The 23,361-nt window shown below is 54.1% G+C and overlaps 2 protein-coding genes and 1 long non-coding RNA gene across 3 annotated transcripts in view; 1 reads left to right on the plus strand and 2 right to left on the minus strand.

Annotated features, from left to right (window-relative positions):
- Positions 1-4,821, plus strand: part of SND1 (staphylococcal nuclease and tudor domain containing 1) — a 228,676-nt gene extending 223,855 nt beyond the window's left edge. The window contains exons 19-24 of the mRNA XM_083700134.1: positions 372-495; positions 861-930; positions 2,339-2,452; positions 3,992-4,195; positions 4,306-4,350; positions 4,469-4,821. Coding sequence (XP_083556260.1) covers positions 372-495; positions 861-930; positions 2,339-2,452; positions 3,992-4,195; positions 4,306-4,350; positions 4,469-4,534 — 623 coding nt within the window. The 3' untranslated portion in view covers positions 4,535-4,821. The remainder of the gene's footprint in view (positions 1-371; positions 496-860; positions 931-2,338; positions 2,453-3,991; positions 4,196-4,305; positions 4,351-4,468) is intronic.
- The window catches only part of LOC310826287, a 430,259-nt gene that overhangs the window by 320,372 nt on the left and 86,526 nt on the right, over positions 1-23,361 (minus strand). The gene's annotated exons all lie outside the window — the stretch shown is intronic.
- Positions 1-23,361, minus strand: part of GCC1 (GRIP and coiled-coil domain containing 1) — a 451,035-nt gene that overhangs the window by 274,843 nt on the left and 152,831 nt on the right. The window lies entirely within an intron of this gene.

Below are 23,361 nucleotides of genomic sequence, written 5' to 3' on the forward strand. Positions count from 1 at the left end.
TGCAGGACAGACCCAGGGACCTGATCCAGAGGGCTTTTATGCGCTAAGCAAGAAAGAGGGGCCTGTTCTCCTGCTGCTCCTTCTGGTGTTCAGGCCTCACCTCTGCAGCCCTCATACCCTCCCCCCTCCCTGAATGGGGGATACGGAGCTGGGGGAGGTGGGGTCCTTGGGTGCCCCCAAGCTCTCGGGGTGGAGGCCTGCCTTGGCTGGGCGTTCACCAAAGATAAGCTCAGTGCAACTGAGCCAAGCAAAGCTTTGCCTGCCCCATTCTGCCCCATGGCGTTTGGGAAGAAGGGGTGCCCTAGAGCAGCTGCTGATAGCTTCCTGCAGGCCCTGAGTCTCTCATTTACACCCCTGCCTCTTTGTTTTAGGGACCCAGCTAGAGAAGCTGATGGAGACCATGCGGAGCGAGATTGCTGCCCACCCCCCCGTGGAGGGCTCCTACACCCCCCGCCGTGGAGACTACTGCATCGCCAAGTTTGTCGACGGAGAGTGGTGAGGGGGGAGCTGTGTTGAGGGAGGGGCACAGGAGGGGGACCCTCGGGAGCTGCCTTGTGTGGGATGCCACCCTCAGGACTCAGGGTCCCTCCAGCTTAGCCCCTAAGATTTGCAAGGCAGCCTCCCGGGGTGCCAGCTGGGGCAGGGGGGTGCTTGGCCATGACCCTTGGCCATTCTGGGAGGTGCAGGCAGCCAGGGAGGCTGCCTGTAAAGATGGAGATTTTGGCAAGGGAGAAGCTCATAGCAAATTTCTCATTTTCAGGGGCAGCCCGCCCCACCCGCCTTGCAACAAGTGGCGGGGGGTGGCACTGGCTGAAAAGTGTGGGGTCTCAAGCTTATTCCCCCCTCCCCCTCCCTTACAGGTACCGCGCCCGGGTGGAAAAGGTGGAATCTTCAGCCAAAGTGCATGTCTTCTACATCGACTATGGAAATGTGAGTGGGGGGTCTTTGGGGGAAGATTCCCTGGGGGCCCTGGAGGCCTCAGCAGCCCCAGAGCTGTTTTGCGGGGACAAGGCCTCCTCTGGGCAGGGGGGCCCTCCCCCCAAAAGCCTGGTCCGTAATCTGTGGGGGCTTCTGAACCCCACCTTGTTGTGGGAGCCCTAAGTGTCTTCTGCGGCAAGGACTTCCCTGCAGCTGTTCCTGGGCAGCTTGGCCCCACTGCATGCGACTTCCCATCTGGACTGCTACAATGCGCTGTATGTGGGGCTGCCCTTGGAGACTGGGAGGTGCCCCCAGGGGCTGGGTGGCCTCGATCCTGAAGCATTTGCATTGCGCCCGAGTTCAAGGGTTCAACATGTTCAGCCCTATAGGACTTAGAACAGGAACTCTTACGAAACTGCAGGTTCTTACAACAACCCTGCCAATGTTTTTATCTGTTTGCAAGTATAAAAACTTGAATGAGCAAATTACCACATTTTTCCGTGTATAAGACTAGGGGGTTTTTATTTTATTTTATTTTAAAAATAGCTTTGAAATATGCCCCCATCTTACACATGGGTAGTGCAGAGCGGGCGATTGGTTGCAGCTGTGAGCAGGAGATTTTCTGCGGCGACAGGGCGGGTGATTGGTGGCCGGGTGAAGGGCTCTTTGCGATTGGCTGCCTCTGTGGCAATAGTGCAGTTGGTTGGTGTCTTGGGCGACGCACGCAATCGTCAGTGGCGGGTGAGGGATTTTTGGGCAATTCCAGCCCCTAAAAAGCTCGGCAACTCTGTGCCATCTCCCCCCATTTTCTTAAATCAGAGTCCCCAGAAATAGGGATCGTCCTATACATGGGGGCGTCCTATAGACAGCGGTAAATGGATTTGGATATGCAAAAGATATTTAAAAATAAATTTAAGGAACTGCGGAAAGAGGAGGAAGGAAGTCCAACTTTGAAATGTTGAAATGATTGTAAAACTAACGAAATGTATAACCATGAAAAGTATAAATAAAAACTTTAAATAAAAAGAAGAGGACTTAGATCAGGTAACGGAGGGCCTGCCTGCATGAGATGTACGGAGGAGGCTGCTGGGGGGAGCTTTTCGGGGATAGCATGTGCTGGTGATGGGGTTCCCTTCCCAGCCCTCCCCCCTGGAAATGTGGTGGGCGCCAGCTTCCCTGACTTCCAGTCGTCAAGAGACAAGGAGTGTCCTTTGCCAGACCTTTGGTGGGCGGTGTTCCTGGTCCGCAGGGCAAAGGGAACTGATGGTTTTGAGTGGTTTTCATATTCCATTGTTGCATTTGGTGTGTCTGCTGCAAAAAACAAACTTCCTTTCCCCGCTGTCCCGAGATCTTCGGACCCTGGGCGGAATAGGAACCGCGCCAAGGGGTGACCGAGCTGCCTTTTCTCCCCCCTCTGCAGAAGGAGACTCTTCCCTCCACCCGCCTGGCCACCCTGCCAGCCGCCTTCAGCACCCGCATCCTCCCTGCTCAGGCCGCCGAGTACAAGTTTGCTTTCATCCAAGTGCCCCAAGATGTGAGTCCCGGCCGGGGGTGGGGGCCTGGGGGGCAGAAGGCATGTTAGGGGGAGGCCAGGGGGAGATTGTGGGTTGAGTTGTACCCTCCTGCCCCTGAGCTGTGTCAGAAACTCAGCCTACACTCGAGTAGGACCCTGGCAGAGACGCATGCCCGACTGGCATGTTCCCTCCCTCCTGGTCAATCGTTCAGGAGCTTCACAATCTTCCTTCTGCCCGAACATCAAAGCAACTGATGCCATCAGACATTGGCACACTTAGGGATCCGCAGAGTTTGCGCAGTTGTGTAACAGACTTCAGCAACTCAGCATTTTGGCTAATCTACTTTATTTACATATAAACACACCCGGAGCACTGCAACATGGCTCCCTCTCTCTCCAGCATCAGACAGCAAAGAGAAAAAGAACAAAGGACAATAGTCCCACTTCACAGAACACAGGAACACAAACATCCTGTCTCTGTCACTTCCCACCCTGTGGAGTCAAAACATACACCGTCATGTGAAAAACAACAATCCCATGACTGCAATCACGGAGCAGGAATTCTAACAAGCTGCCCTCATTTGCCACCTGGAAGAGGCGGACCGGAGGTGACAGCCGGAAGGGGCAGCTGGAGGGTCTGGGGGAGGAAGCCCAAGGGCGCTGGCTGCTCAGTGCTGCAGAAAGGCTGGTTCTCTGCTTGCTTCTCAAACTCCTCAGACTTCTCAAACAGGAAATGCAGGTGCCCCCAGCGCGGTGCTTGGGCTGTAAGCGCAGGAGAGACGAAATGTGTTCTGTCTTCCCCCAGAAAGGAAGTGACTCAGAATATGGTGGTGGCAGCCAGCACTGGGGGCTTTGGAGAAGGAATGGGCTCATTTACGCAGAGAAGAGGGGCCCGGTGGACGCCTGTTAGCCTCTCCCCCATGTTGAGAGGCTGCCCTCCTCCTCCTCCTCCTCCTCCTCCTTCTTATTTATTATTATTTATACCCCACCCATCTGGCTGGGTTTCCCAACAGAACATTAAAAACACAATAAAAGATCAAACATTAAAAGCTTCCCTAAACAGGGCTGCCTTCAGATGTCTCGTAAGAGCCAGATACAGTGATCCGTGTGGGATGCACATTCGCAACCCGCAGAGTTCGCAACCATGTCTGCGCACATGCGGGTTGCAATTTGGTGCTTCTGTGCATGCGCGACCGCCGAAACCCGGAAGTAACCCGTTCTGGTACTTCTGGATTTCGGCAGTCCGCAACCCAAAAAAATGGAACCTGAAGCGGCTGTAACCCGAGATATGACTGTAGTTGTTTATCTCCTTGACATCTGAAGGTAGAGCGTTCCCCAGGGTGGGCGCCACCACCGAGAAGGCCCTCTGCCTGGTTCCCTGTAAGCTCACTTCTCTCAGGGAGGGAACCACCAGAAGGCCCTCAGAGCGGGACCCTGGTGTCTGGGCTGAGCGATGGGGGTGCTCAGGAGCTGCCGCCACCAGTTTCTTCTGTCCCGCTCTGAAGGGCGGGTTCCAGGCGCCCCTCTGACTGAGTGTGGCCCCCCTTCCTCTCCCCGCAGGAGGAGGCCAGGGCAGACGCCGTGGACAGCGTGGTGCGCGACATCCAGAACACGCAGTGCCTGCTGAACGTGGAGCACGCCGGGCCCAGCTGCCCCCACGTCACCCTGCAGTTTGCCGACTCCAAGGGCGACGTGGGGCTGGGGCTGGTGAAGGAGGGGCTGGTGATGGTGGAGCCCCGCAAGGAGAAGCAGTTCCAGAAAGTGGTGAGTGGCAGCGGCAGGTCTGCCGGGGAAGTGGGGCGGGTGGGGGGCTGAGCACGGGGGCAGGGGAAAGGGCAGAGAGGGCCTGCTCTGATTCCGCCTCTTCCCTCCAGATCACAGAGTACCTGAATGCCCAGGAGGCAGCCAAAAGTGCCCGGGTAAGTCAACAAAGGGGGCTGGAGAGCTGGGGGGCAAGTGGTCCCTACGGAGGGGGTCTTGGGAGGTGTCCCTGGCTGCCGCTCAGATCTCACCCTCCCCTCTCTTCCCTCCCCACAGCTGAACTTGTGGCGCTACGGAGACTTCCGCGCCGACGACGCCGACGAGTTTGGCTACAGCCGCTAAGCGACAATCCCGCTGGCCTCTCGCGGCCCCCGCCATGCCCCCCCTTCCTGAACCCCAAGCGCCGCCCTGCCTCTGGAGCCCAGTGCCCACCTGGCGGGCGAGAGGGGGAGGGCTTCATCCGACTCCAGGAGCAGACAGACTTGGCAGTGCCAGCCTGCGGAGGGAGGGAGTCCTGGGGTCTCCCCCCCCCCAGCCAAGCCTGCCCCCTCCCCACCCTCCTCTTCCAGCAGCAGCAGGGGGGGTGTCTGCGTGACGCTTTGGAAGCCAATAAAAGTAGTGAGAAGCTGGCCGAGGCCGTGTGTTTTTGGGGGTGGGAGAGACGGAGGGGAGGGGAACACCCTTCACCCCCCCCCCGACGCTCACACTGAGTTCTGCTCTTATTTCCGGGGGAGGGGCAGGCATGTCAAGCAAGTACACTAGGGCAGGGGGGCACCTCTGCTCAAGGACACAGGGGGTCATGGCGGGGGGCTGCTTTCTTTTTGCTCCATGGGGTGGGGGTGGGGTTAAGAGTTACTGTTGCTGCTGCCGTTATTTAAATTTGTATACCATCCCTAGATCTCGGGCCATTTCACAACACAAAAATCCAAAGAACACACAAAATACACAAATTACAACTTTGAGACTGTCAGGTTTGCCCGATATTGTATATGCGCTTGGCATCCATTCCTTGTTAGTGATCAGCTTGTCCAATGGTTAGGGATTCAGAATGCAGACATTAACCAGGCAGATTTTACCAGAAGGCCAAGCCTGCTTTGACTCCGCAGACCAGATAGATGGAAGTTTTGAAGAGCCACAGGTTGGGGGGCAGAGGAAAGAGCCACCGGGGGGCAGGGGGGCTGGCTCTCCCTTGGCCTCCACAAGGCCCTCTCCTGCCCTTGTCCTCCTTTCCTTCCTGAGAGCATGAGAAGTGCTTTGTGGATCTGGCCCGTGGCCCACCTAGTCCAGCGTCCTCTTCCCCCATGACGGGAGGCAGAGCTTGGCCATTCTGCCTGGAAGCCACTGACACCCCCCTCTTCCTCCTCTGTGGGTTTGCCTCTTGTAAAACCATCTGGGTCACTGGCCTTCGCTGCCTCCTGCAGCAGGGAGTTCCACAGGTTAACACTGTGCTGCGTTCTTTTACCCGTCCTGAATCTCCCAACATTCAGCTTCATGGAAGCTCCTGTCCTCTGATGCCGTGCAGAGTTTGAAAAACTTCTATCATATCACCTCTCTTTTCTGGTTCCAAACGCTGCTGCCTTTCTTCCTCTCTCTGCCCCCTTGATCACTTGGGCAGCCGACTCTACACCGTCCTTTTTGAGGCAGCCAGAACTGCACGCTGTTAGCAGGGTGAGGCCAAGGGGGTGCTCTGCCCCTGATCTCTGGTCCCGCAGCGGACGGCTGCCCTGCCCTCCTCCTTCTGATGCAATAATCCTCTGTGCCCGGCCCTCCCTTTCAAAGCAAATAGTGGCTGAAGCGAAAAGGAAGGGGGCTGCTCTGGTGGCGAGCGAAGGAGGGAGAAATCCAATACTGGCTACAAAGCAGAATCCGGCCGACTCTCGTTACACAATGCAGCCCTCGCCTTTAATTGACTGCTTGCAGTGTCTCGCCGTGGGTCAATCTGTCATGCATTGTCTCCCTGCTCTCTGAGCTGGAGCAAAGCTCTCTCATCTGGGACTCCTCCTGCCGCCCCCTCTTGCCCCGGCAGCCTTCGGATTATTTATCAGAGGCCGGGATGCGCCTCAGCCCTCTGCAAAGCTTGAGCCTCTTCCTGCCGCCGCTCCGTGGTCCCCAAGGACCTATGTAGACTCGGCTAAGCGGTCAGGGTTTGCTCAGGAATGGCTGAGTGGGTGGAGGCGGCAGGCGTGCTCCGCGGGAGCCGGTGCGGAGAGCAAAGGCCCCAAACCGCCCTGGAACAGAAGCGGTGATTTAAATCCTGTTTATGTTGCGCCTTGCGAGGCCACAACCCCCCCGGCCCTTTTGATGATGGAAGCAGCCGCGTTACAACAGCGGGAGGGCGGGTGCCTTTTGGCCCTGGGCGGTGGGGGGCTCCTCGCTTACTCCAACGTCGCTGCAGCCTTTGCCCTGAGCTGCAGGAGCACAGGCAGGCAGAAGCAGAGCTCGGCGGAAATTGTACTCCCGAAACGATCCTCCGTGGATCAATGGGCGTGAGGTTGGGTGACGCGCAATGGGCTCCTGTCCCTTAGTGTGGCGTCGTGTCGATGACGTGGGAAGGCGGCTCATCAGACTCACAGCTGGCGCGAAACCGGGGGGGGGGGAGTCGCGGCCCCTTCGGAGGATGAGATTAAGTTCCAGGTTGCCTTCGGTACTTGGCAAATTCAGTCTGGGCAGATGTGAAGCAATATTCCATGGGAAGTCATTAAAATGGGGAGGGGGGGCATGCCTCGCCTGGAAAAGAACAGCAGCTAATTGTTCCAACTGTTTTTCATGTTGTGACCTGCTCTGGGACCTTGGCGTGAAGGACAGGGAGCAGGTGGGCAGAGGGCGTTCAAGCAGCTCACAAGTTGAAGGGGGCAGGAAGGGTGAATAATAATAATAATAATAATAATAATAATAATAATAATAATAATTATTATTATTATTATTATTTATATCCAGCCTTCCCCAGCCGAAGCTGGGCTCAGAGCGGCTAACAACAATAAAAGTAACACAGTTTACATAAAATCAAAATCAGTGAATTGAAATGCATTCTAAAATCAATTCATTCTAAAATCAATTCCAAATCAAATTAATGGCAACCATTTGGTTAGAGTTCTATGAGGATTACAGAAGGAGGGGGGGGCAGACTGCCTTGGCCAAAGGCCTGGCGGAACAGCTCTGTCTTGCAGGCCCTGCGGAAAGATGTCAGGTCCCACAGGGCCCTGGTCTCTTGTGAGAGAGCGTTCCAGCAGATCGGGGCCACGGCCAAAAAAGCCCTGACTCTGGTTGAGGCCAGCCTAACCTCCCTGTGGCCCGGGATCTCCAAGATGTTTTTGTTTGAAGACCGTAAGGTCTTCCATGGGACATACCAGGAGAAGGGGTCCCATAGATATGAGGGTCCTAGGCCGTATAGGGCTTTAAAGGTTAAAACCAGCACCTTAAACCTGATCCTGTACTCCACCGGGAGCCAGTGCAGCTGGAATGTGATCCAGCCTGTCACTGCAGCTACTTTTCAGGGCCAGGTGGGAGTTGGGGGAGCTGAGTTTTCCTCTGGGCTGCTGTCCTTGGTGCTGATCTGAAGGATCCCTCCCTACCGGGCCAGTCCTTTTGAGCCTCCTTTGAAGAGTGCAAGGGGTGCAGACAGGCGGCCTTGCTCTGGGCAAAGGGTCTTTCCTTTTCCTGGGATGTTCTCTTTCCATGAGGAGGGGCGTGGCAGCCCGAGACTGCAAAAGCCTTCCGCCTGCAAAGGCCCCTTTAGCTCCTTCCCTCCTCCCTGAAGTGCCTTCCTTATTCCAGCCCAGGTCAGGGTGCACCAGGAATGGAGCAATAGTTCAGACCTCTCTTGGGAGTCTCTCCAGTCTTGCCTGACCCTGGGTGGCCCTGATGCTCCAACCTCGTGGTTTCTTGGGGGAGCACTGCCTGACCTAGCAGCTGTGAGCACCCTCCTAGGTTAGCACAGGCTGCAGGGCAATCGTGTGCCCTTTGGTCCATCTTTGCTGCTTCCGTGGAAGAAGGCGCCTGTGCCTAAAAATGCCTGCCAGCCATCTCCTTGCTGCTTGCCCGTTTAAAGGGGCAGAAGGGACAGGAGTCTGCAACACCAAAGTGCCCTGCTCCCCACAGCCATCTGGGGAGGAACCTGCATCACCAAAACTATTGGGATTCGCCCAGGTGGGCAGAGCTGGGCTGTTGCCCTCAGGAGCTGCTTGTGGGCCTCTTCCCATTGCAGCTCCTGGGCGGCCAGAAGAGGATGTGGGGCTGGATGGGGCTCCATGGGCCTGATCCGGCAGGCTCTTCCTGCGCTCGCTAGGCTCGGTCTCCCCACCCCACAGCTCCGCATCCACCTTGCCGGCGACTCTTCAGAGGGTTTTGTAAATATTATTCCAATTACATTTATTTTATCACATTAATTATTGAAACATGCCACCCAGTGCACTATCCTGTAATTATGTGCAAATTGAATTAGCACAGCCCTATAATTAGCACATCAATAACGACAGGCCATGCCAGCAGTAGCCTCTCCTGTGCTGGGACCTGAGATTGGACACATGGAGGGATTTGCCACCAGAAGTTGGCTCCATCTCTCCCCAGTCTTGCCCGTGACCGGAGCCATCGCCACCAGTGAAGCAGGGGCTGGGGAAGGGGCTGTGCGGCCAGCTGCCCCCTCCTGTGCTCCCTGCAGGTGGGGCTGGGAGATGGAATGGGGAGCTTGAGAGCCCCCTGGTCCAGCAAAGCCCCACTTCTTGCACCGTGGCCACACGTGAGATGCATCTGAGGGGTGAGCAGGTGTCCCTCAGTGTGAGCCCAGTGTGATGCTTGTCATCGCTTGTTTATTGCGTTTATATCCTAACTTTTTCTCCAAAGGTGCTCAAGGTTGCATACGTGGTTTTCTCCCACTCCTCATTTAATCCCCACAACAACCCTGGGAGGTAGGCCAGGCTGAGAGTGGCAGAGGCTGGCTCCCAAGGTCAAGTGAGTTTCACGGTTGCGTGGGGGATTCGAACCCTGGTGTCCCAGGTCCTAGTCCGACGCTGACGCTGCTGGCACCTGCTTCCCACCCCCAGGAAGGTGACCAGCACGTCCTCAAGTCCTGCTCTGCTCTGCTTCCTCCAGGCTGGATTTGTGAAGGTCAGAGGCTCAGAAGGAGCTGGCCCCGACCTGGAAACTGGCGTGGGCAAAAGGCCCCGGATTAGCACGGTGCGCTGTTTCTCCGGAGGCGCTGGCCTTCCTGATCCTTCCTCGCATTAATTGCTCCCTCAGTGAGAACATGAGGCATTGAAAGCAAGGGAGGAGGAATTGGTTCAAGGGGAGTTTCTGCAAAAGCAGCTGAATTGTGGCAAGATTTAAGAGGAGCTTTCAGCTTCCACTTGCTGGCCAGACTAGTCCTGCAAGAGAGAGCAGGCCTGGTCCGTCTTCTTCATGTATGGTGCCCACTTCGGATGTTGGAAGACCCCTCTCCTGTTCCTGCGGACGCTTCTCTTCTCCAGGCTACACGTGCCCAGCTTGTTCAACCATTCCTCTCGGGGTTCTGTTTCCAAAGCCCCCCACCCACATTGTGGGCACCCTCTTCTGGACGTGCGCCGTTCCATCAACGCCCTCCTTTAAAACATGCCCAGAGCTTTACACAGGATGCCAGATGCCGCCTGCCCAGGGCAGAAGAGAGTGGGATGCGATTTGTGGTTTGGACACTTTGTTCCTGTGAATGGAGCATTCGCTTAGGAACATAAGCAGAGCCTTCTGCATGAGGCCAGTGGCCCATCTAGTCGAACATCCTGTTCTCAGATGCCCCCACGGGAACCCCAAAAGCGGCCCCCTCCCCCTCTGTAGTTTCCAGTAATGGATTCAGAAGCATTGCTTCCTCCAACTGCAGAGGCAGAGCCTAACTGCTTTGGGTAAGGTAAAGGTAAAGGGACCCCTGACCATTAGGTCCAGTTGTGGCCGACTCTGGGGTTGCAGCGCTCATCTCGCTTTATTGGCCGAGGGAGCCGGCGTACAGCTTCCAGGTCATGTGGCCAGCAGGACTAAGCCGCTTCTGGAGAACCAGAGCAGCACACGGAAATGCTGTTTACCTTCCCACCGGAGCGGTACCTATTGATCTACTTGCACTTTGACGTGCTTTTGAACTGCTAGGTTGGCAGGAGCAGGGACCGAGCAACAGGAGCTCACCCCGTCATGGGGATTTGAACCACTAACCTTCTGATCAGCAAGTCCTATAGTGGCCTTCAATAGCCCTCTTCTCCACCATGAATTTAATCCAAGTTGGTGACCTTTGCGGGAGCCACTTCCATTGTTCCACTCTGGGCTCTGTGGCAAAGGACTTCCTTTTTTCTGTCCTGAATCTTCCGCCGTTCAGCTTCCTTGGGTGTCCACAAATTTTAGTGTTAGGAGAAGAGAAAAACTTCTCTGCATCCACGTTTTCCATGATGTTATGAGCTGCTATCTTCTCGCCTCTTCCCCACCTTTTCTCTAAACTAATAAGTCCCCTGTGGATTCCTGTGGAATCGCTCTATCCCCTTGATGATTTTGGTTCCCCTTTCCTGAACTTTCTCCAACTCTACAATATTCCAAATGTGGTCGCTCCATAGATTTGCATTATGACATTCTGATGTCAGCAGTTTTAGTTTCGCTTCCTTTCCTAATGACGCCTAGCGTGGAATCTGCCTCTTTTCCACAGCTGCCGCACACTCGGCTGACGTCTTCATCAAGCCGTCCACCATGACCCCGGCTTTTTAGCAACTGCATCACACTGCTGGCTCATGTCCAGTTTATGATAAATTAAATTGCCTAGATCTTTCTTACACATTTGGTTGCCAAGCCAGGTCTCCCCTAGCCTATTTCTGTGCCTCTGGTTCTCTGAGTCTAAATGCAGGACTGTACACTGATCTCTGCAGAATTGCATCTTCTTGGTTTCAGTCCAGCGTTCCAGCCTATCACTGTCCTTTTGCATCTGGCTCCAGCCTTTGTGGCAATCGCTCTCCCTCCCAGCTTGGTGTCGTCAGCAACTGTGATGAAGCGTCCCTCTGCTCCACCCAAGTCATTTATGAAAATGCCGAGCAGCTCAGGGCTTCCTTTGCCATTCTTCTGGGGACCTCGAGGCAGAGCTGTGACTCAGCCCTTGCCCGCTGGCTGGGGTTGGTCAACCAACTGCAACATTGCTGGAGAACAGCATTGCCCAGCCCACACTGGATCAGCTTGTCAACAAGGATGTCACGGGAGACCTTCAGTTTTACTCCCAGTAGACCCATTCAAATGAATGAACATGACCAAGTTCAATCCAGTAATTTCAGTGGGTCTAGTCTGAGTAAAACTTACTTGAATACCCCCCCTCTCAAAAGGGGTCCTGTGTCCGCAGCATTCTCATGATCTGCCCAACATTAACTCTTTCGAAGAGTGAGATAAGATTCTTCTTGCACGAGCCCATCCTGGACAAGAAAGGACAAGAAAAGGTTGTCCTTTTCTTGACAACCACAGACGGACAGCTTAATCACCTGCTGCAGAATCCGTCTTGCGTTCACCGGTCGGTCGTTTCTGGATACATTTCTCTCCAACCTTTTGGAAGGCCTCCAGTCACCTGGCAGCTCACAAGGTTGCAGGCCAGTGGCTCTGAACTAAACGCCCAGAAGCTCCTTTAACACACCTGGATGCGATTCAGCTGGCCCCAGAGAGCTCGGCTGATTCAAAGGAGCCAAGGTGTTCTCCCACCTTTTCCTTACCTGTCCTTAAATCGTTCGTTTGCCTTTCCCCTTGCGGAAAACAATTCCCCTTGCCGGAGAAGGTGGTGGGGGCAGAACAGGGAGCATCGCAAGAGGCTGGATTGTGAGTGGTTTTCCCCTTCTCATGTCTCCAGCTCACGGTTCAGCTGCCACCCCGTTATCAGGCCCTTCCTTGTCCTCCTTGCGTCAGTCACAGCCGAAGGTGCCCCTCTCTTTCACATCCCCTCCAAGTTCCACCCCATTCTGGCCTTCAGCCTTACAAGATGAGACTCCTCTGTGGTCCTGATCCTCAGCGATGTCGCCCTCCTCCCATGTCCTGGGCATGCTCCTCCTGCAGCCCCCCCCCCCATTTTACCTTCTCATTGGAACAGTCTGCAGTTGCATCTTCAACATCCCACTCTTCAGACTCTTGGAGAAGGATTTCTCCACCTGGGGGGTCCTACCCAGCTTTTACACTTGCAGTTTAAAATCGTCTTTCCTAAAATGCAAGGTGCACATCTGACTCCCTTCGGGGTTTGCATCCCTCTCTGTCACCAGTTCCAAGAGGGGGGGTGGCCCCTCCCCTCCCTGCCCACTTTCTTTCTCGCCCCGTGTGTCAGGGTCAGGCCAAGGAGAGCAGCACCCCCCCACACACACCTGGTTCCTCCCTCCACCTCCTGAGAGATGAAGTTGTCTCCAAGGCAAGCCGGGGATTTATTGGACTTCCTCTTTTATGCGGGGTTCAACTTCCAGCAGATGCCAGGATAATTGAAATCCCCCATTCCTGCTCTGACTCTCTGTGATTTCTCTTCTTGCAATCTGCTTCAGGAGAGCATCCGTTGCGCCTTCCTCCCCGCAGAGGTGGCCTGTGGGATATAAAGCCATCACAGCTCCTCTCCTGCTTCCCCCTTGATGGGCACCTGCCTGCTTTCTGCTTTCTGAAGGCCCTGCTCCTCCCCTGCCCCTTCCTCGTTGGCCTGCCTCTGGGTTTTGCCAAACCTAGTTCTTCTCCTTTGCCTGAGAGGGGCATCTCCCCACCACCACAATGGGGCAGCGGTGACAGGGCAGCCAGCCCCAACCTTTGCCGCCTTCCCCCACCTATCCTGCACTGCCTTGTATTTCGGCTTCCATCCAATACATCTGTGGACATCAGTGAGACCCAGGTGGGACAGCAAGAGGGCCTTCTAAGGTGGACAGTGCAAAAGGTGGGAGAAGGAGGAAAGTCTAGCCAGGATTGTGGCCTCCAGGCTGCTGAGAGTTAGGGAAAGGGAGGAGGGCTTCCTTTTGAGGTTCCCAGAAGCATAGATCTGTCCAGCTACAATTCTGGAGGTGGAAGTATAGGCTGGATCAGGGATGACCAGGTTGCACCCAGGGGCACCGCTGTGCCCACCCCCACCTCCCATGGTGCCCACAAAAGGTCTCTGTAAATTTCTCCGCAAAGCATGGAGAGGCTGCTTGCTCTTTCTGTTTGAGCTGACTCAGCCTCGGCTACACTGAACACATTTCTTCGGATGCCAAGACTGGACACACACACTCCCTCCCTTTCCGAAGCCAGGAAAGATGCCAAGAGTGTCTCTCTGTGAGTGGGCACGGCTGATGTCAGTGTTTCTTCCAATTGATTGGGGGGTGGGGAGGCCTGTCCCATTGGGTGGTCCTGCCTTTTCCTCTCTCAGTTAGATGTGGCAGTCATTTTGCGTCTTGTCACAAAAATACACGTGCGCACCGCAGCCATTTTGTTACTGGTGCCCACACGCCCCTTTCTCAAAACCCCACATGTTCCCACACAGGCAATTGTCCTAGAACCTGGATCCTTACACACACACACACACACACACTGGTTTGGCCTTGAGCCGAAATGGATAGTCGCCAATATTCAACCATCTCCCCTTCCCCTTTTGAATGTGAAATTTCAACACTGAATTTTGAAAGAAGTGGGGGGGGGGGGGGAGGCAGCCGTATGGAGAGTCCCTGAGTGTTTTACCAATGTTCAGACATGAAAACGGTTCGATGGCCTCATCCATCACTGCATGTCATGGTCAGACCAAAACTCAGGAGACACCAAATACAGCATGTCCCATATTTGATCAATAGATTGCCAATAATTGCGGAGCCTTCTATGCAGAGATTCGGGCCTAGCTAAGGAGGCGCACTGCAGCATGGAATCGTGGAGTTGAAAGGAACCTCAAGGCTCATCTAGTCCGACCGCTTTGCAATGCAACAATGGGCGCAGTGTCCTTTGGACGGCCAGGTAAAGAGTTTGCCAGCATTTAAGGTGCCCTTGAACTCCCACCTGACACATATCAGCCCAGCCTGGAATGCAATAATCTCAATGAGGCCTTTGGGTCAGTTGCTGCGATTGATTGATTGATTGCATTTACATATTGCCTTTTTCTCCTGAAGGTAGCATACAAGGTTATCCCCCCCACCCTCAGTTTAATCCCGCAAGAATGCTGTGAGGCAGGTTAAGTTGTGAAAAGTGACCGGCCCAGTGAGCTTAATGGCCCAGTGGGTATTTGATCTCCAGTCCTTTTCCGATACCTTAACCACTGCACATCATTGTCTCTTTGCCCCCCTCCTGAAAAAGTTGGCTGTGCCTATTGAGTGAAGGGCTGAGGCCTCGTGGGGTTATGAAGGTGGGTTAAAACTGTGCTGCCCTCAGGGACTGGGGCACAACAGGGTGGGCAGTCCTCGCCCTCTCCTTGGGCTGGCATCCTGCAAGGACCAGCTTGTCTCTGGTTCACCTGGCAAAGGACGTTGGGGATGAGCCATAGATGCCTGAGAAATGCGTTGATGGGTGCAGAAGACTTGTGCCTCTCAAGACCCTCCAGGGAAGGAGCAAAGCTCCCCTCACTTCTTGCTGACCCCCAATGGGAGGGAAGGGGGTAGAAGAGCTCTTTCTGGAGACCCCATCCCCTCCTGCCTCCCACTGGCTGGGCCCAAAGGCCGGAAGCCAAGCAAGACCTGAGGCCCTCTGCATCCCAGGGTCATTGCTGATGCTCAACAGAAGAACCTCAGGAGAGACTCTGCATCAGGCCAGAGGGGACCCACCTGGTCCAGCATCCCGGTCTTGGTGGGGAACCTGCAAGCTGGATCCGAGCCCCCTCCCCGCCCCTGCTGCGGTTTCTGGCACGTGGCCTTCAGAATGGACTGTGGAGGCAGAGCAGAGCCATCAAGTCTCCTCCTGCCTAAGGAAGCTCCAGAACTCATTTCTGGCATCTTAAGCCTGGCTAATCCACTCCGGCTCTCGCCTTCCCTCCTGCGGAACTTCTCCCTTGGGAAAAGAGCGGCCGCGTGAGGAGAGACTTGGATGGATTGCGCTGCTCCTCCAGGCACCTCCTCCTCCTCTTGACTTTTCTCCTCCACTCCCTGAAAGGAAACTGGGTCTCTCTCAGCTGTTTTCTGAGAAGAGAGAGCTGTAGCTGCAGGCTAGGGCCTGCCAGGTGGATCCTGGGCTGGAGAAAAGGCACAGACGCCGCCTGCTTACAGAATCGTAGAGTTGGAAGAGACCCCCAAAGGTCCTCTAGTCCAACCCCCTTCTTTTTTGGCAATTCCTCCAAGCCAAGTAAGATTGTCTTCCATGAACACAGGTGACTGTGGAGGCCAATTCTGGATCCACACATCCTTCCACAGTGGGGACATTGGTTTCCAACCTCCTGCAATGCAGGAATCTCAGCTGAAGCATCCGTGACAGAGGGCCATCCAACCTCTGCTTAAAGACCTCCACGGAAGGAGAAGGAGACTGAGGGGCGGGTTTAGGGAACTGTGTTCCAGGCAGCTCTGGGGGGCTCTTTCGGTGGCCCCCTTTCCTTGATCCATTGCACAGCTTTCGCAAGCCTTCTCGAGAGTCCTTGGTCAAGAAAGGGAGGGAGAGAGAAACACACTCCCTGCTCAGGATCTCTGCAAGAAGCTGCCTTTTGGCAGCGGGCAGGTTCAGCTCTGACTGGCAGCCACAGCAGAGTCTCTCCCTCTCAGCCGCTGCTGCCTGAGACCCTCTGCCCTGCGATCAGCCTGGGGACCTTCTGCCTGCTTCCCTCCCCCTGAGCTCCGGCCTCTTCTCTGCTCCCTCTCCTGTCCAGGGGGGCCTCCTTCTGGCGCAGAGCCCAACCAAGTGCCACAAAAGGTGCCAGGGCAGGTGGGGGGCAGGGCTGGCTTGGGCAAGGTGGCACCCCTCCTTCTCTCCATGCAGAAAAGCCAACCAGCTTAGCAGTTGACTCTCCGACATTGGCACTGCCCTCTGCTGCCCCCAAGGGGCTGGGCACAGGTCAGTCCATGTGGCTCACACAGTGCTGCTCAGCACATTTGCCACCTGAGGCGGACGCCTCCCTCAGTCTCACATTAGGGCCGGCTCTGAGGTTGGTGTGTGTGTGTGTGTGTGTGTGTGTGTGTGAGAGAGAGAGAGAGAGAGAGAGAGAGAGAGAGAGAGAGAGAGAGGGTTGGGGGGCATGCACTGAGGGTGTGGCAAGATCCGCCCCCCCCCCCCGCAGCTCACTTTTCCATTGTCTCAGACGATAACCTTTTACAGATTCGGGGAGGGGAACCTGCTTCCGATCTCTTTGGTAACAAGGAGCGAATGGTGTCGCGGGTGAAGGAGGGGGGTGAACGCCCTCCAGCAGCTCTAATCACAATTAAAAGGGATTTCAATAATCATCTGGGAGAAAGCGGCAGAAATTGAAAAGACAAAAGGACTGAGACTCGGAAAGGGTCAGCGACTCCTTCAAAATGCAAATGGGGAGACGGAGCATCAAACCTGATGCCTGCAGAACAGATGTGAGAGGCCTCCGCCCTCCCAACACAGCGCTCAGAAGACCAAAATTGGAGGATGAAGGGCAGCAAGCAACCCTCCTCATCAGCTGCCCAGGCCTCGGGTGCGAAGGACCCCCTCCCCTCGCTCTCAGAGCCTGGCCTCCCCTTTCCCCAGGAGGGACAGGGGCAGCCACTTCTCCGCAGGGCTTGATATTTGCAAGAGCTGAGCCAGGGAACCGTCGTTTTAATGCTTGCAGTAGCAATTCCAGCAAAAGCTTCTGAGGATGTGCAGAGTGCCTTTAGCCACAGGCTCCCTCTAGACCAGAGGACAGCAAACTTTTTCTGCAGGGGGCTGGTCCACTGCCCCTCAGACCTTGTGGGGGGCAGACTATGTTTTTGGGGGGAGCAAACCCCCCCACGACTCTCCCCTCCCTTCACAGCACTGGACGAGCCCCAGTGGCTGCTTACCTGTGCCTTGCGAGCGGCAGGGGCTGGCGGCGGAGGGACGGTGAACGGCGCGAAATGGCCAACAGCGGCTCAACAAAGCCCAGCCCCCTTCCTCCTCTAGGCAGGGCAGGGAGAAGCCAGGAGGAGGGAGGGAGGAGGCGGCGCTGTGTGTGAGGGAGGGGGGGGGAAATGGCGCAGCCCAAATGATCAGAATCCCCACGGCGATTCCCAGACTGTCCGCAGGCCAGATCCAGAAGGCAATTGGGCCGGATCCTGCCCCCAGGCCTTAGTTTGCTGACCCATGCTCTAGACCAGCCTTTCTCACCCTTGGGTCCCCAGATGTTTTTGGCCTACAACTCCCATGATCCCTAGCTCACAGGACCAGTGGTCAGGGATGATGGGAGTTGTAGGTCAAAAACATCTGGGGACCCAAGGTTGAGAAAGGCTGCTCTTGTAAGGGTCAAGGCTGGCTGAGCATCCGCCAGAGACTCCTTAGCTGTGATTGCTGCATTCATAGAATCTCAGAATTGAAAGGTTCAAAAGGGAGTTGGACTGGGTGACCTTTTGGCTCCCTTCCCACTCGACAATTCACTCTTATCATCAGTGGCTGGATGCTGGAGATCAAGTGGAGGGGGGGAATCCTGGGATCTTGCAAGTGTGATAGTTGCATGAAAGAGGAACTTTCAGAGTGTTATAAGAAAGAAAAAAACTGCTCCTTTTCCCTTATGGGGTACCCAAGAGCCCATATAGAGCCCTTTTGTAGGTTCTCTATCGGTCGGAGAAAATAACAGAGACAAACCAGAGAATATTGAGAAGCAAAGCATCTAGTAAGCCTGATCTTTATTAACTGTTGCAACAGGGTGCTCCCCCCCCCTCCCCAGGAGGCAGGAAGAGGACCCAGGACAAAGGTGTGCAAGCCCTTATATAGACTCTTGAACGCCCACCCTGGAGCTTAAGACCACCCCCCCAATATGTACCTACATCAGAGGAGGGGCAGACTACAACAGAAACCTGAGTGTGTTGTTTTTCTCCTGCCAGGTTACCTGATTGGATTACCTGGGCATCCTGGCTACTCTTTTGTTATGATAACTACTCAGTTCTTGAATCCAGGTCACAGGCTCACCCTATTCATATCTTAAATGTGCCCTTGAGGCAGGATTTGTGAGCAAAGAGACAATGAGGAACCTCCCCATTTCCTTCGACCTTGCAGAGAAATATTTGAGGTCATTTGGGAGAGACAAAATGGTTTCAGGACTTTCTTTCTGTGGGGTTTCAGACATGTGGTTTATACATTTATATTATACTCTCTCTCTCTCTCTCTCTCTCTCTCTCTCTCTCTATATATATATATATATATCACCTTAACATTCTTATAACAATAGGAAATTCCTGCCTGATGCAGAGCCAGCCTTTGGTCCATGTAGCTCAATGTTGTCTGCACTGGTTGGCAGCAGCAGCCCTCCATTGTTTCAGGACAGGTGTCTCTCCCAACCTTGTGGGATGTTTTGCTAGAGCAGTCAAGTACAACCGTTTCCTAGAATGGACACGCAGGGGGAAGTGGCTCCAGACAGGGAGGACTTCCTGCTCACCTGTTGGGAGCCCCCTCCCCCTGAGTGTGACCAGGTAGATGGGCGTGACCCTAGCTGACCAAAGGCCACACAGACACCTTCCTCTTTTGGATCCTCTCTTCTGAGACACTCTACTGCTCCTGACTCTTGGCAGCACACGGCTCATCCTTTGCAGAGGATGGGGCCACAAGTAGCAAGTCTGAGATTTAGCCCAGATTTCCTCCTCTCTGCCAATGTACCGGTAACCACAAGATAAAGCCTGCCTTCAGGTTACTGCTGTGAACTGAACGTGAGTCAAACTTCATTCTTATTTTCAAGAGGACTGCATTGTGTTATATTCTTACTTTAAGAGGGAAATAAAGGGGGGAATTTACCCCTTGCACAAGGCAGACTGGATTGCTTAATTAAAAGGCTCTTAACGAGTCATCGATGGCTTGACTAGAAGCTGCAAGGGAATGCGCTCTGCTGTTTGCTCACTAGCGGGAGTGAGGAGGGATCATATTTAATTAATATATTATCTCCTGCCTTTCTAAGCATCCCCACAAACCTTACCTGGTGATGTCAGGCATTGCATGGAGAGGCGAGGGGGGGCTGGAGAAGGTAGGCCACAGGACTGGCCATTTTGGAGGAAGGGGGGCAGCAGCCAGCCCCCCCCCCGCTCATCCCTGGAGGGGGCAGGTGTAGCCCTAGAGGGATGCCCCTCTTCTCCACAGGCACTGCAGAGGCAGAGCTCCTTTCTCTTTGCCCCCTCCCCAGCTCAGAGCAGCAAGGAAGCAGCCCAAGTGGGTGGGGCGGCCTTCCCCCATGAGGTGCCCCCACTCTCACTGGTGGGTTGAGTTTGTCAGGTGCAGGGAGGGGGGGAAAGAAACAGTCCAATGTCAGAATCTCAGCTCAAGAATCCCTGGCAACAGAGGAGCCAGCAGCTGGAATTGAGAAGCATTTATTCCCCCCCCCAAAAAAACCTTTATTCTAAAACCGAAAAAGAATTACAAATATCAAATTCAAAATCCATATTTGTTTTGTACCATAAGCCTATTACATAGTTGACTAGATTAAAAGATACCTAATTGCTATAGACTTCCCTTTGCTATATATAAATGCAATGCAATTAGAAATATTATATTAGAACTTTTTATAAATTCCCCTATACCCCCCACTCCCCTCCACCCATCTGTGATCTCAATATTTTTTTAAACTTCTTCCATCTTGTTGTGTTGTTGTATTTTAATAATTATTCAGTTGATTCTTTTATTATTTCCTTAGAAACCCCTGCACGTTTTTGGAATTGAGAAGCATTTCAGGGGGGGCCTGTGGCCTTCCGTAGCCCCTCCTCCATAGAATCCTAGAATCCTAGAGTTGGAAGAGACCACAAGGGCCATCGAGTCCAACCCCCTGCCAAGCAGGAAACACCATCAGAGCACTCCTGACATATGGTTGTCAAGCCTCTGCTTAAAGACCTCCAAAGAAGGAGACTCCACCACACTCCTTGGCAGCAAATTCCACTGTCAAACAGCTCTTACTGTAGGAAGTTCTTCCTAATGTTTAGGTGGAATCTTCTTTCTTGTAGTTTGGATCCATTGCTCCGTGTCCGCTTCTCTGGAGCAGCAGAAAACAACCTTTCTCCCTCCTCTATGTGACATCCTTTTATATATTTGAACATGGCTATCATATCCCCCCTTAACCTCCTCTTCTCCAGGCTAAACATGCCCAGCTCCCTTAGCCGTTCCTCATAAGGCATCGTTTCCAGGCCTTTGACCATTTTGGTTGCCCTCCTCTGGACACGTTCCAGTTGTCAGTGTCCTTCTTGAACTGTGGTGCCCAGAACTGGACACAGTACTCCAGGTGAGGTCTGACCATGAAGTTTTTGTTCTCTGCCTGTTCTTTGGAGGCTGCCCAACCCCCAGGAATCAGGAAGCCTGGGCAGCTAGCCACCCTCATGGATTCACCCAGCCCAGCCTCCTGCCCCACTGACCAGGCCCACAAGCACAGCTCTGAACGACGAGCCCAGATTTCTCCTGGCAGGGAAGCCGTCCGCTCTCCTCGTGAGTCACAGGGTTGGGAAAAGACTCTCCTTTCTCCTGCCTCTCTCACCTTTCTTCCTGGCTGCTCCCTCCTCACTCACCCTTGCAGGGGGCCTTGAAACCCAGAGAGAAACTCGGGGAAGGAGTGAGAGAGAGACCCCAGCCGCGTCTTCTCCTTTGGCTGGCATCTGCACGGCGCTTCAGCACAAAAGTGCACCGGTTTCCCAAACAAGCCCAGAGCAGGAGATTTATGCTCAAAAATAAATATGTGGATTTACGAGAGGCAGCAGCAAAGCGCAGAGGTCTGGGCAATCAGGCCCCGGGCAACTTGGAAATCACATTTTGGTGAGCAATTTCTTTCCTCGCTGCCGGTGATCTTACCTGGGGGCAGCTGCGCCCGCCTGCCATTGGCTGCATTAGCCGGCTGCACCAGACCCTCCGGCGGGTCGGGGAGCTGTGAGCTCGCAAGGAGGGGATCTCACTTGGGCAATCGAGGCCCAGGCGGAAGGGAGCCGTGTCTCGCCTGGCATTGCAGGTGTGCATTTGTGTGTGTGACCCTCTGCAGCACAGCTGGATGTGGGAAGGGACTGCTGCCGCAGACAGAGGACAAATCTCAGAAACAGCATGAAGTCAACCTTCCCCTCGCTTGTGTCATGGTGTCAAGCGAGCCGAACGCTCAGCAGGGTGGCGTCCAGAGGCGGCAGAGGCTTCTGCTTCTTTTAAATGGTTGCTGCTGCTGCTGCTGCTGCTGGCTCTCTCCATCAATGCAGTGTAATGGCCAGAATTTTGGACCCGAGTTCAAATCCCCCCTTGGTGGCCATGAAGCTCCTTGGAAGACCTTGGCAGCCAGTCATTTCATCTCAGCCTAATCTACCTCACAGGGTTGTTGTGAGGATAAACTGGGGAGGGAGAAGCAGGCGTTGAGCTCCTGGTGAAAAGGAAGGGGTATAGATGCAGTGAAATAAATATAGATATAATAAAACCAACCCAGATAATAATAATAATACAGTGGTACCTCGGATTACATACGCTTCAGGTTACAGACTCCGCTAACCCAGAAATATTACCTCGGGTTAAGAACTTTGCTTCAGGATGAGAACAGAAATCGCGTGGCAGCGGCGCGGCAGCAGTGGGAGGCCCCATTAGCTAAAGTGGTGCTTCAGGTTAAGAAGAGTTTCAGGTTAAGAACAGACCTCCAGAACAAATTAAGTTCTTAACCCGAGGTACCACTGTAATAATAAACAAATAAGTAGTAATAATAATAATAATTTATTTCCACCTCACCCATCTGGCTGGGTTTCCCAGCCAATATTTCCGACAAAATATTAAAATACTGTAATGCATCAAACATTAAAAGCTTCCCTAAACAAGGCTGCCTTCAGATGTCTTCTAAAAGTCTGGTAGTTGTTTTTCTCTTTGACATCTGGTGGGAGGGCATTCCACAGGGCGGGTGCCACCACTGAGAAGGCCCTCTGCCTGGTTCCCTGTAACTTGGTTTCTCGCAGGAAGGGAACCACCAGAAGGCCCTCGGTGCTGGACCTCAGTGTCCGGGCTGAAAGATGGGAGTGGAGACGCTCCTTCAGGTATACTGGGCTGAGGCCGTTTAGGGCTTTAAAGCAACAACACTTTGAATTGTGCTCGGAAACATACTGGGAGCCAATGTAGGTTTCTCAGGACCGGTATTATATGGTCTCGGTGGCCGCTCCCAGTCACCAGTCTAGCTGCCGCATTCTGGATTAATTATAGTTTCCAGGTCACCTTCAAAGGCAGCCCCACGTAGAGCGCATTGCAGTAGTCCAAGCGGGAGATAACCAGAGGATTCACCACTCTGGCGAGGCAGTCCGCAGGTAGGGAGGGTCTCATCCTGCGTACCAGATGGGGCTGGCAGACAGCTGCCCTGGACACAGAATTGACCTGCACCTCCATGGACAGCTGTGAGTCCAAACTGACTCCCAGGCTGCGCACCTGGTCCTTCAGGGGCACAGTTACCCCATTCAGGACCAGGGAGTCCTCCACACCTGCCTGCCCCCTGTCTCCCAAGAACAGCACTTCTGTCTTGTCAGGATTCAACCTCAATCTGTTAGCTGCCATCCATCCTCCAACCGACCTCAGTCATTTGCATCTCAACCTTCCCTTCATGGAGTTCCGGCATCTGCTGCTATTTCACCCACTTCCTTTGTCCCTTCCTCCGCTCCACGCTGGGACATTTTCTTGACAATCTCCATCTGTGAAATGGGAAATTGTGGTCCAAGGAAGGTGGGGCTGGGCAGCAGCTAAGCTCTTGCTCGCCTCTCCTTATAGCCATAGGATTGTCGAGTTGGAAGGAACCCAAAGGGTCATTTAGTCCAAACCTCCCCCCCCCCACCCAGTGCAGGAATCACAGCTGTATTGGGCAACTGCAAAGCCGTTTTGCTCACAGTCTGCCCTTTGTGTGAACAAATACTTCCTCCTCTTCCTGCTGCTGCTGCTGCTGCTGCTGTGGTTCTTGCTAAATTCTCCTAAGTGAGCAAGGAACAGTCTTGACGTTTCTAAAGTAACCGTGTCCATTGTAACAGCGTCTGCGGTGGCACACATTTGTCTCATGCACAGATCCCTAAAATGATGGCTTTGTTAAACGGGAATGCAAGACAAGGCGCCTGAGCAGTTTGCTGGAAAGGGCTCCTAGTCACGATGGCTCGGCTCTGGCCTCCAAAATCAGGGGGCAGCAACGCTGCTGAATCCCC

Source organism: Podarcis gaigeae (genome assembly GCF_964106915.1).
Source record: "Podarcis gaigeae genome assembly, chromosome: 10".
Taxonomy (NCBI): domain Eukaryota; kingdom Metazoa; phylum Chordata; class Lepidosauria; order Squamata; family Lacertidae; genus Podarcis; species Podarcis gaigeae.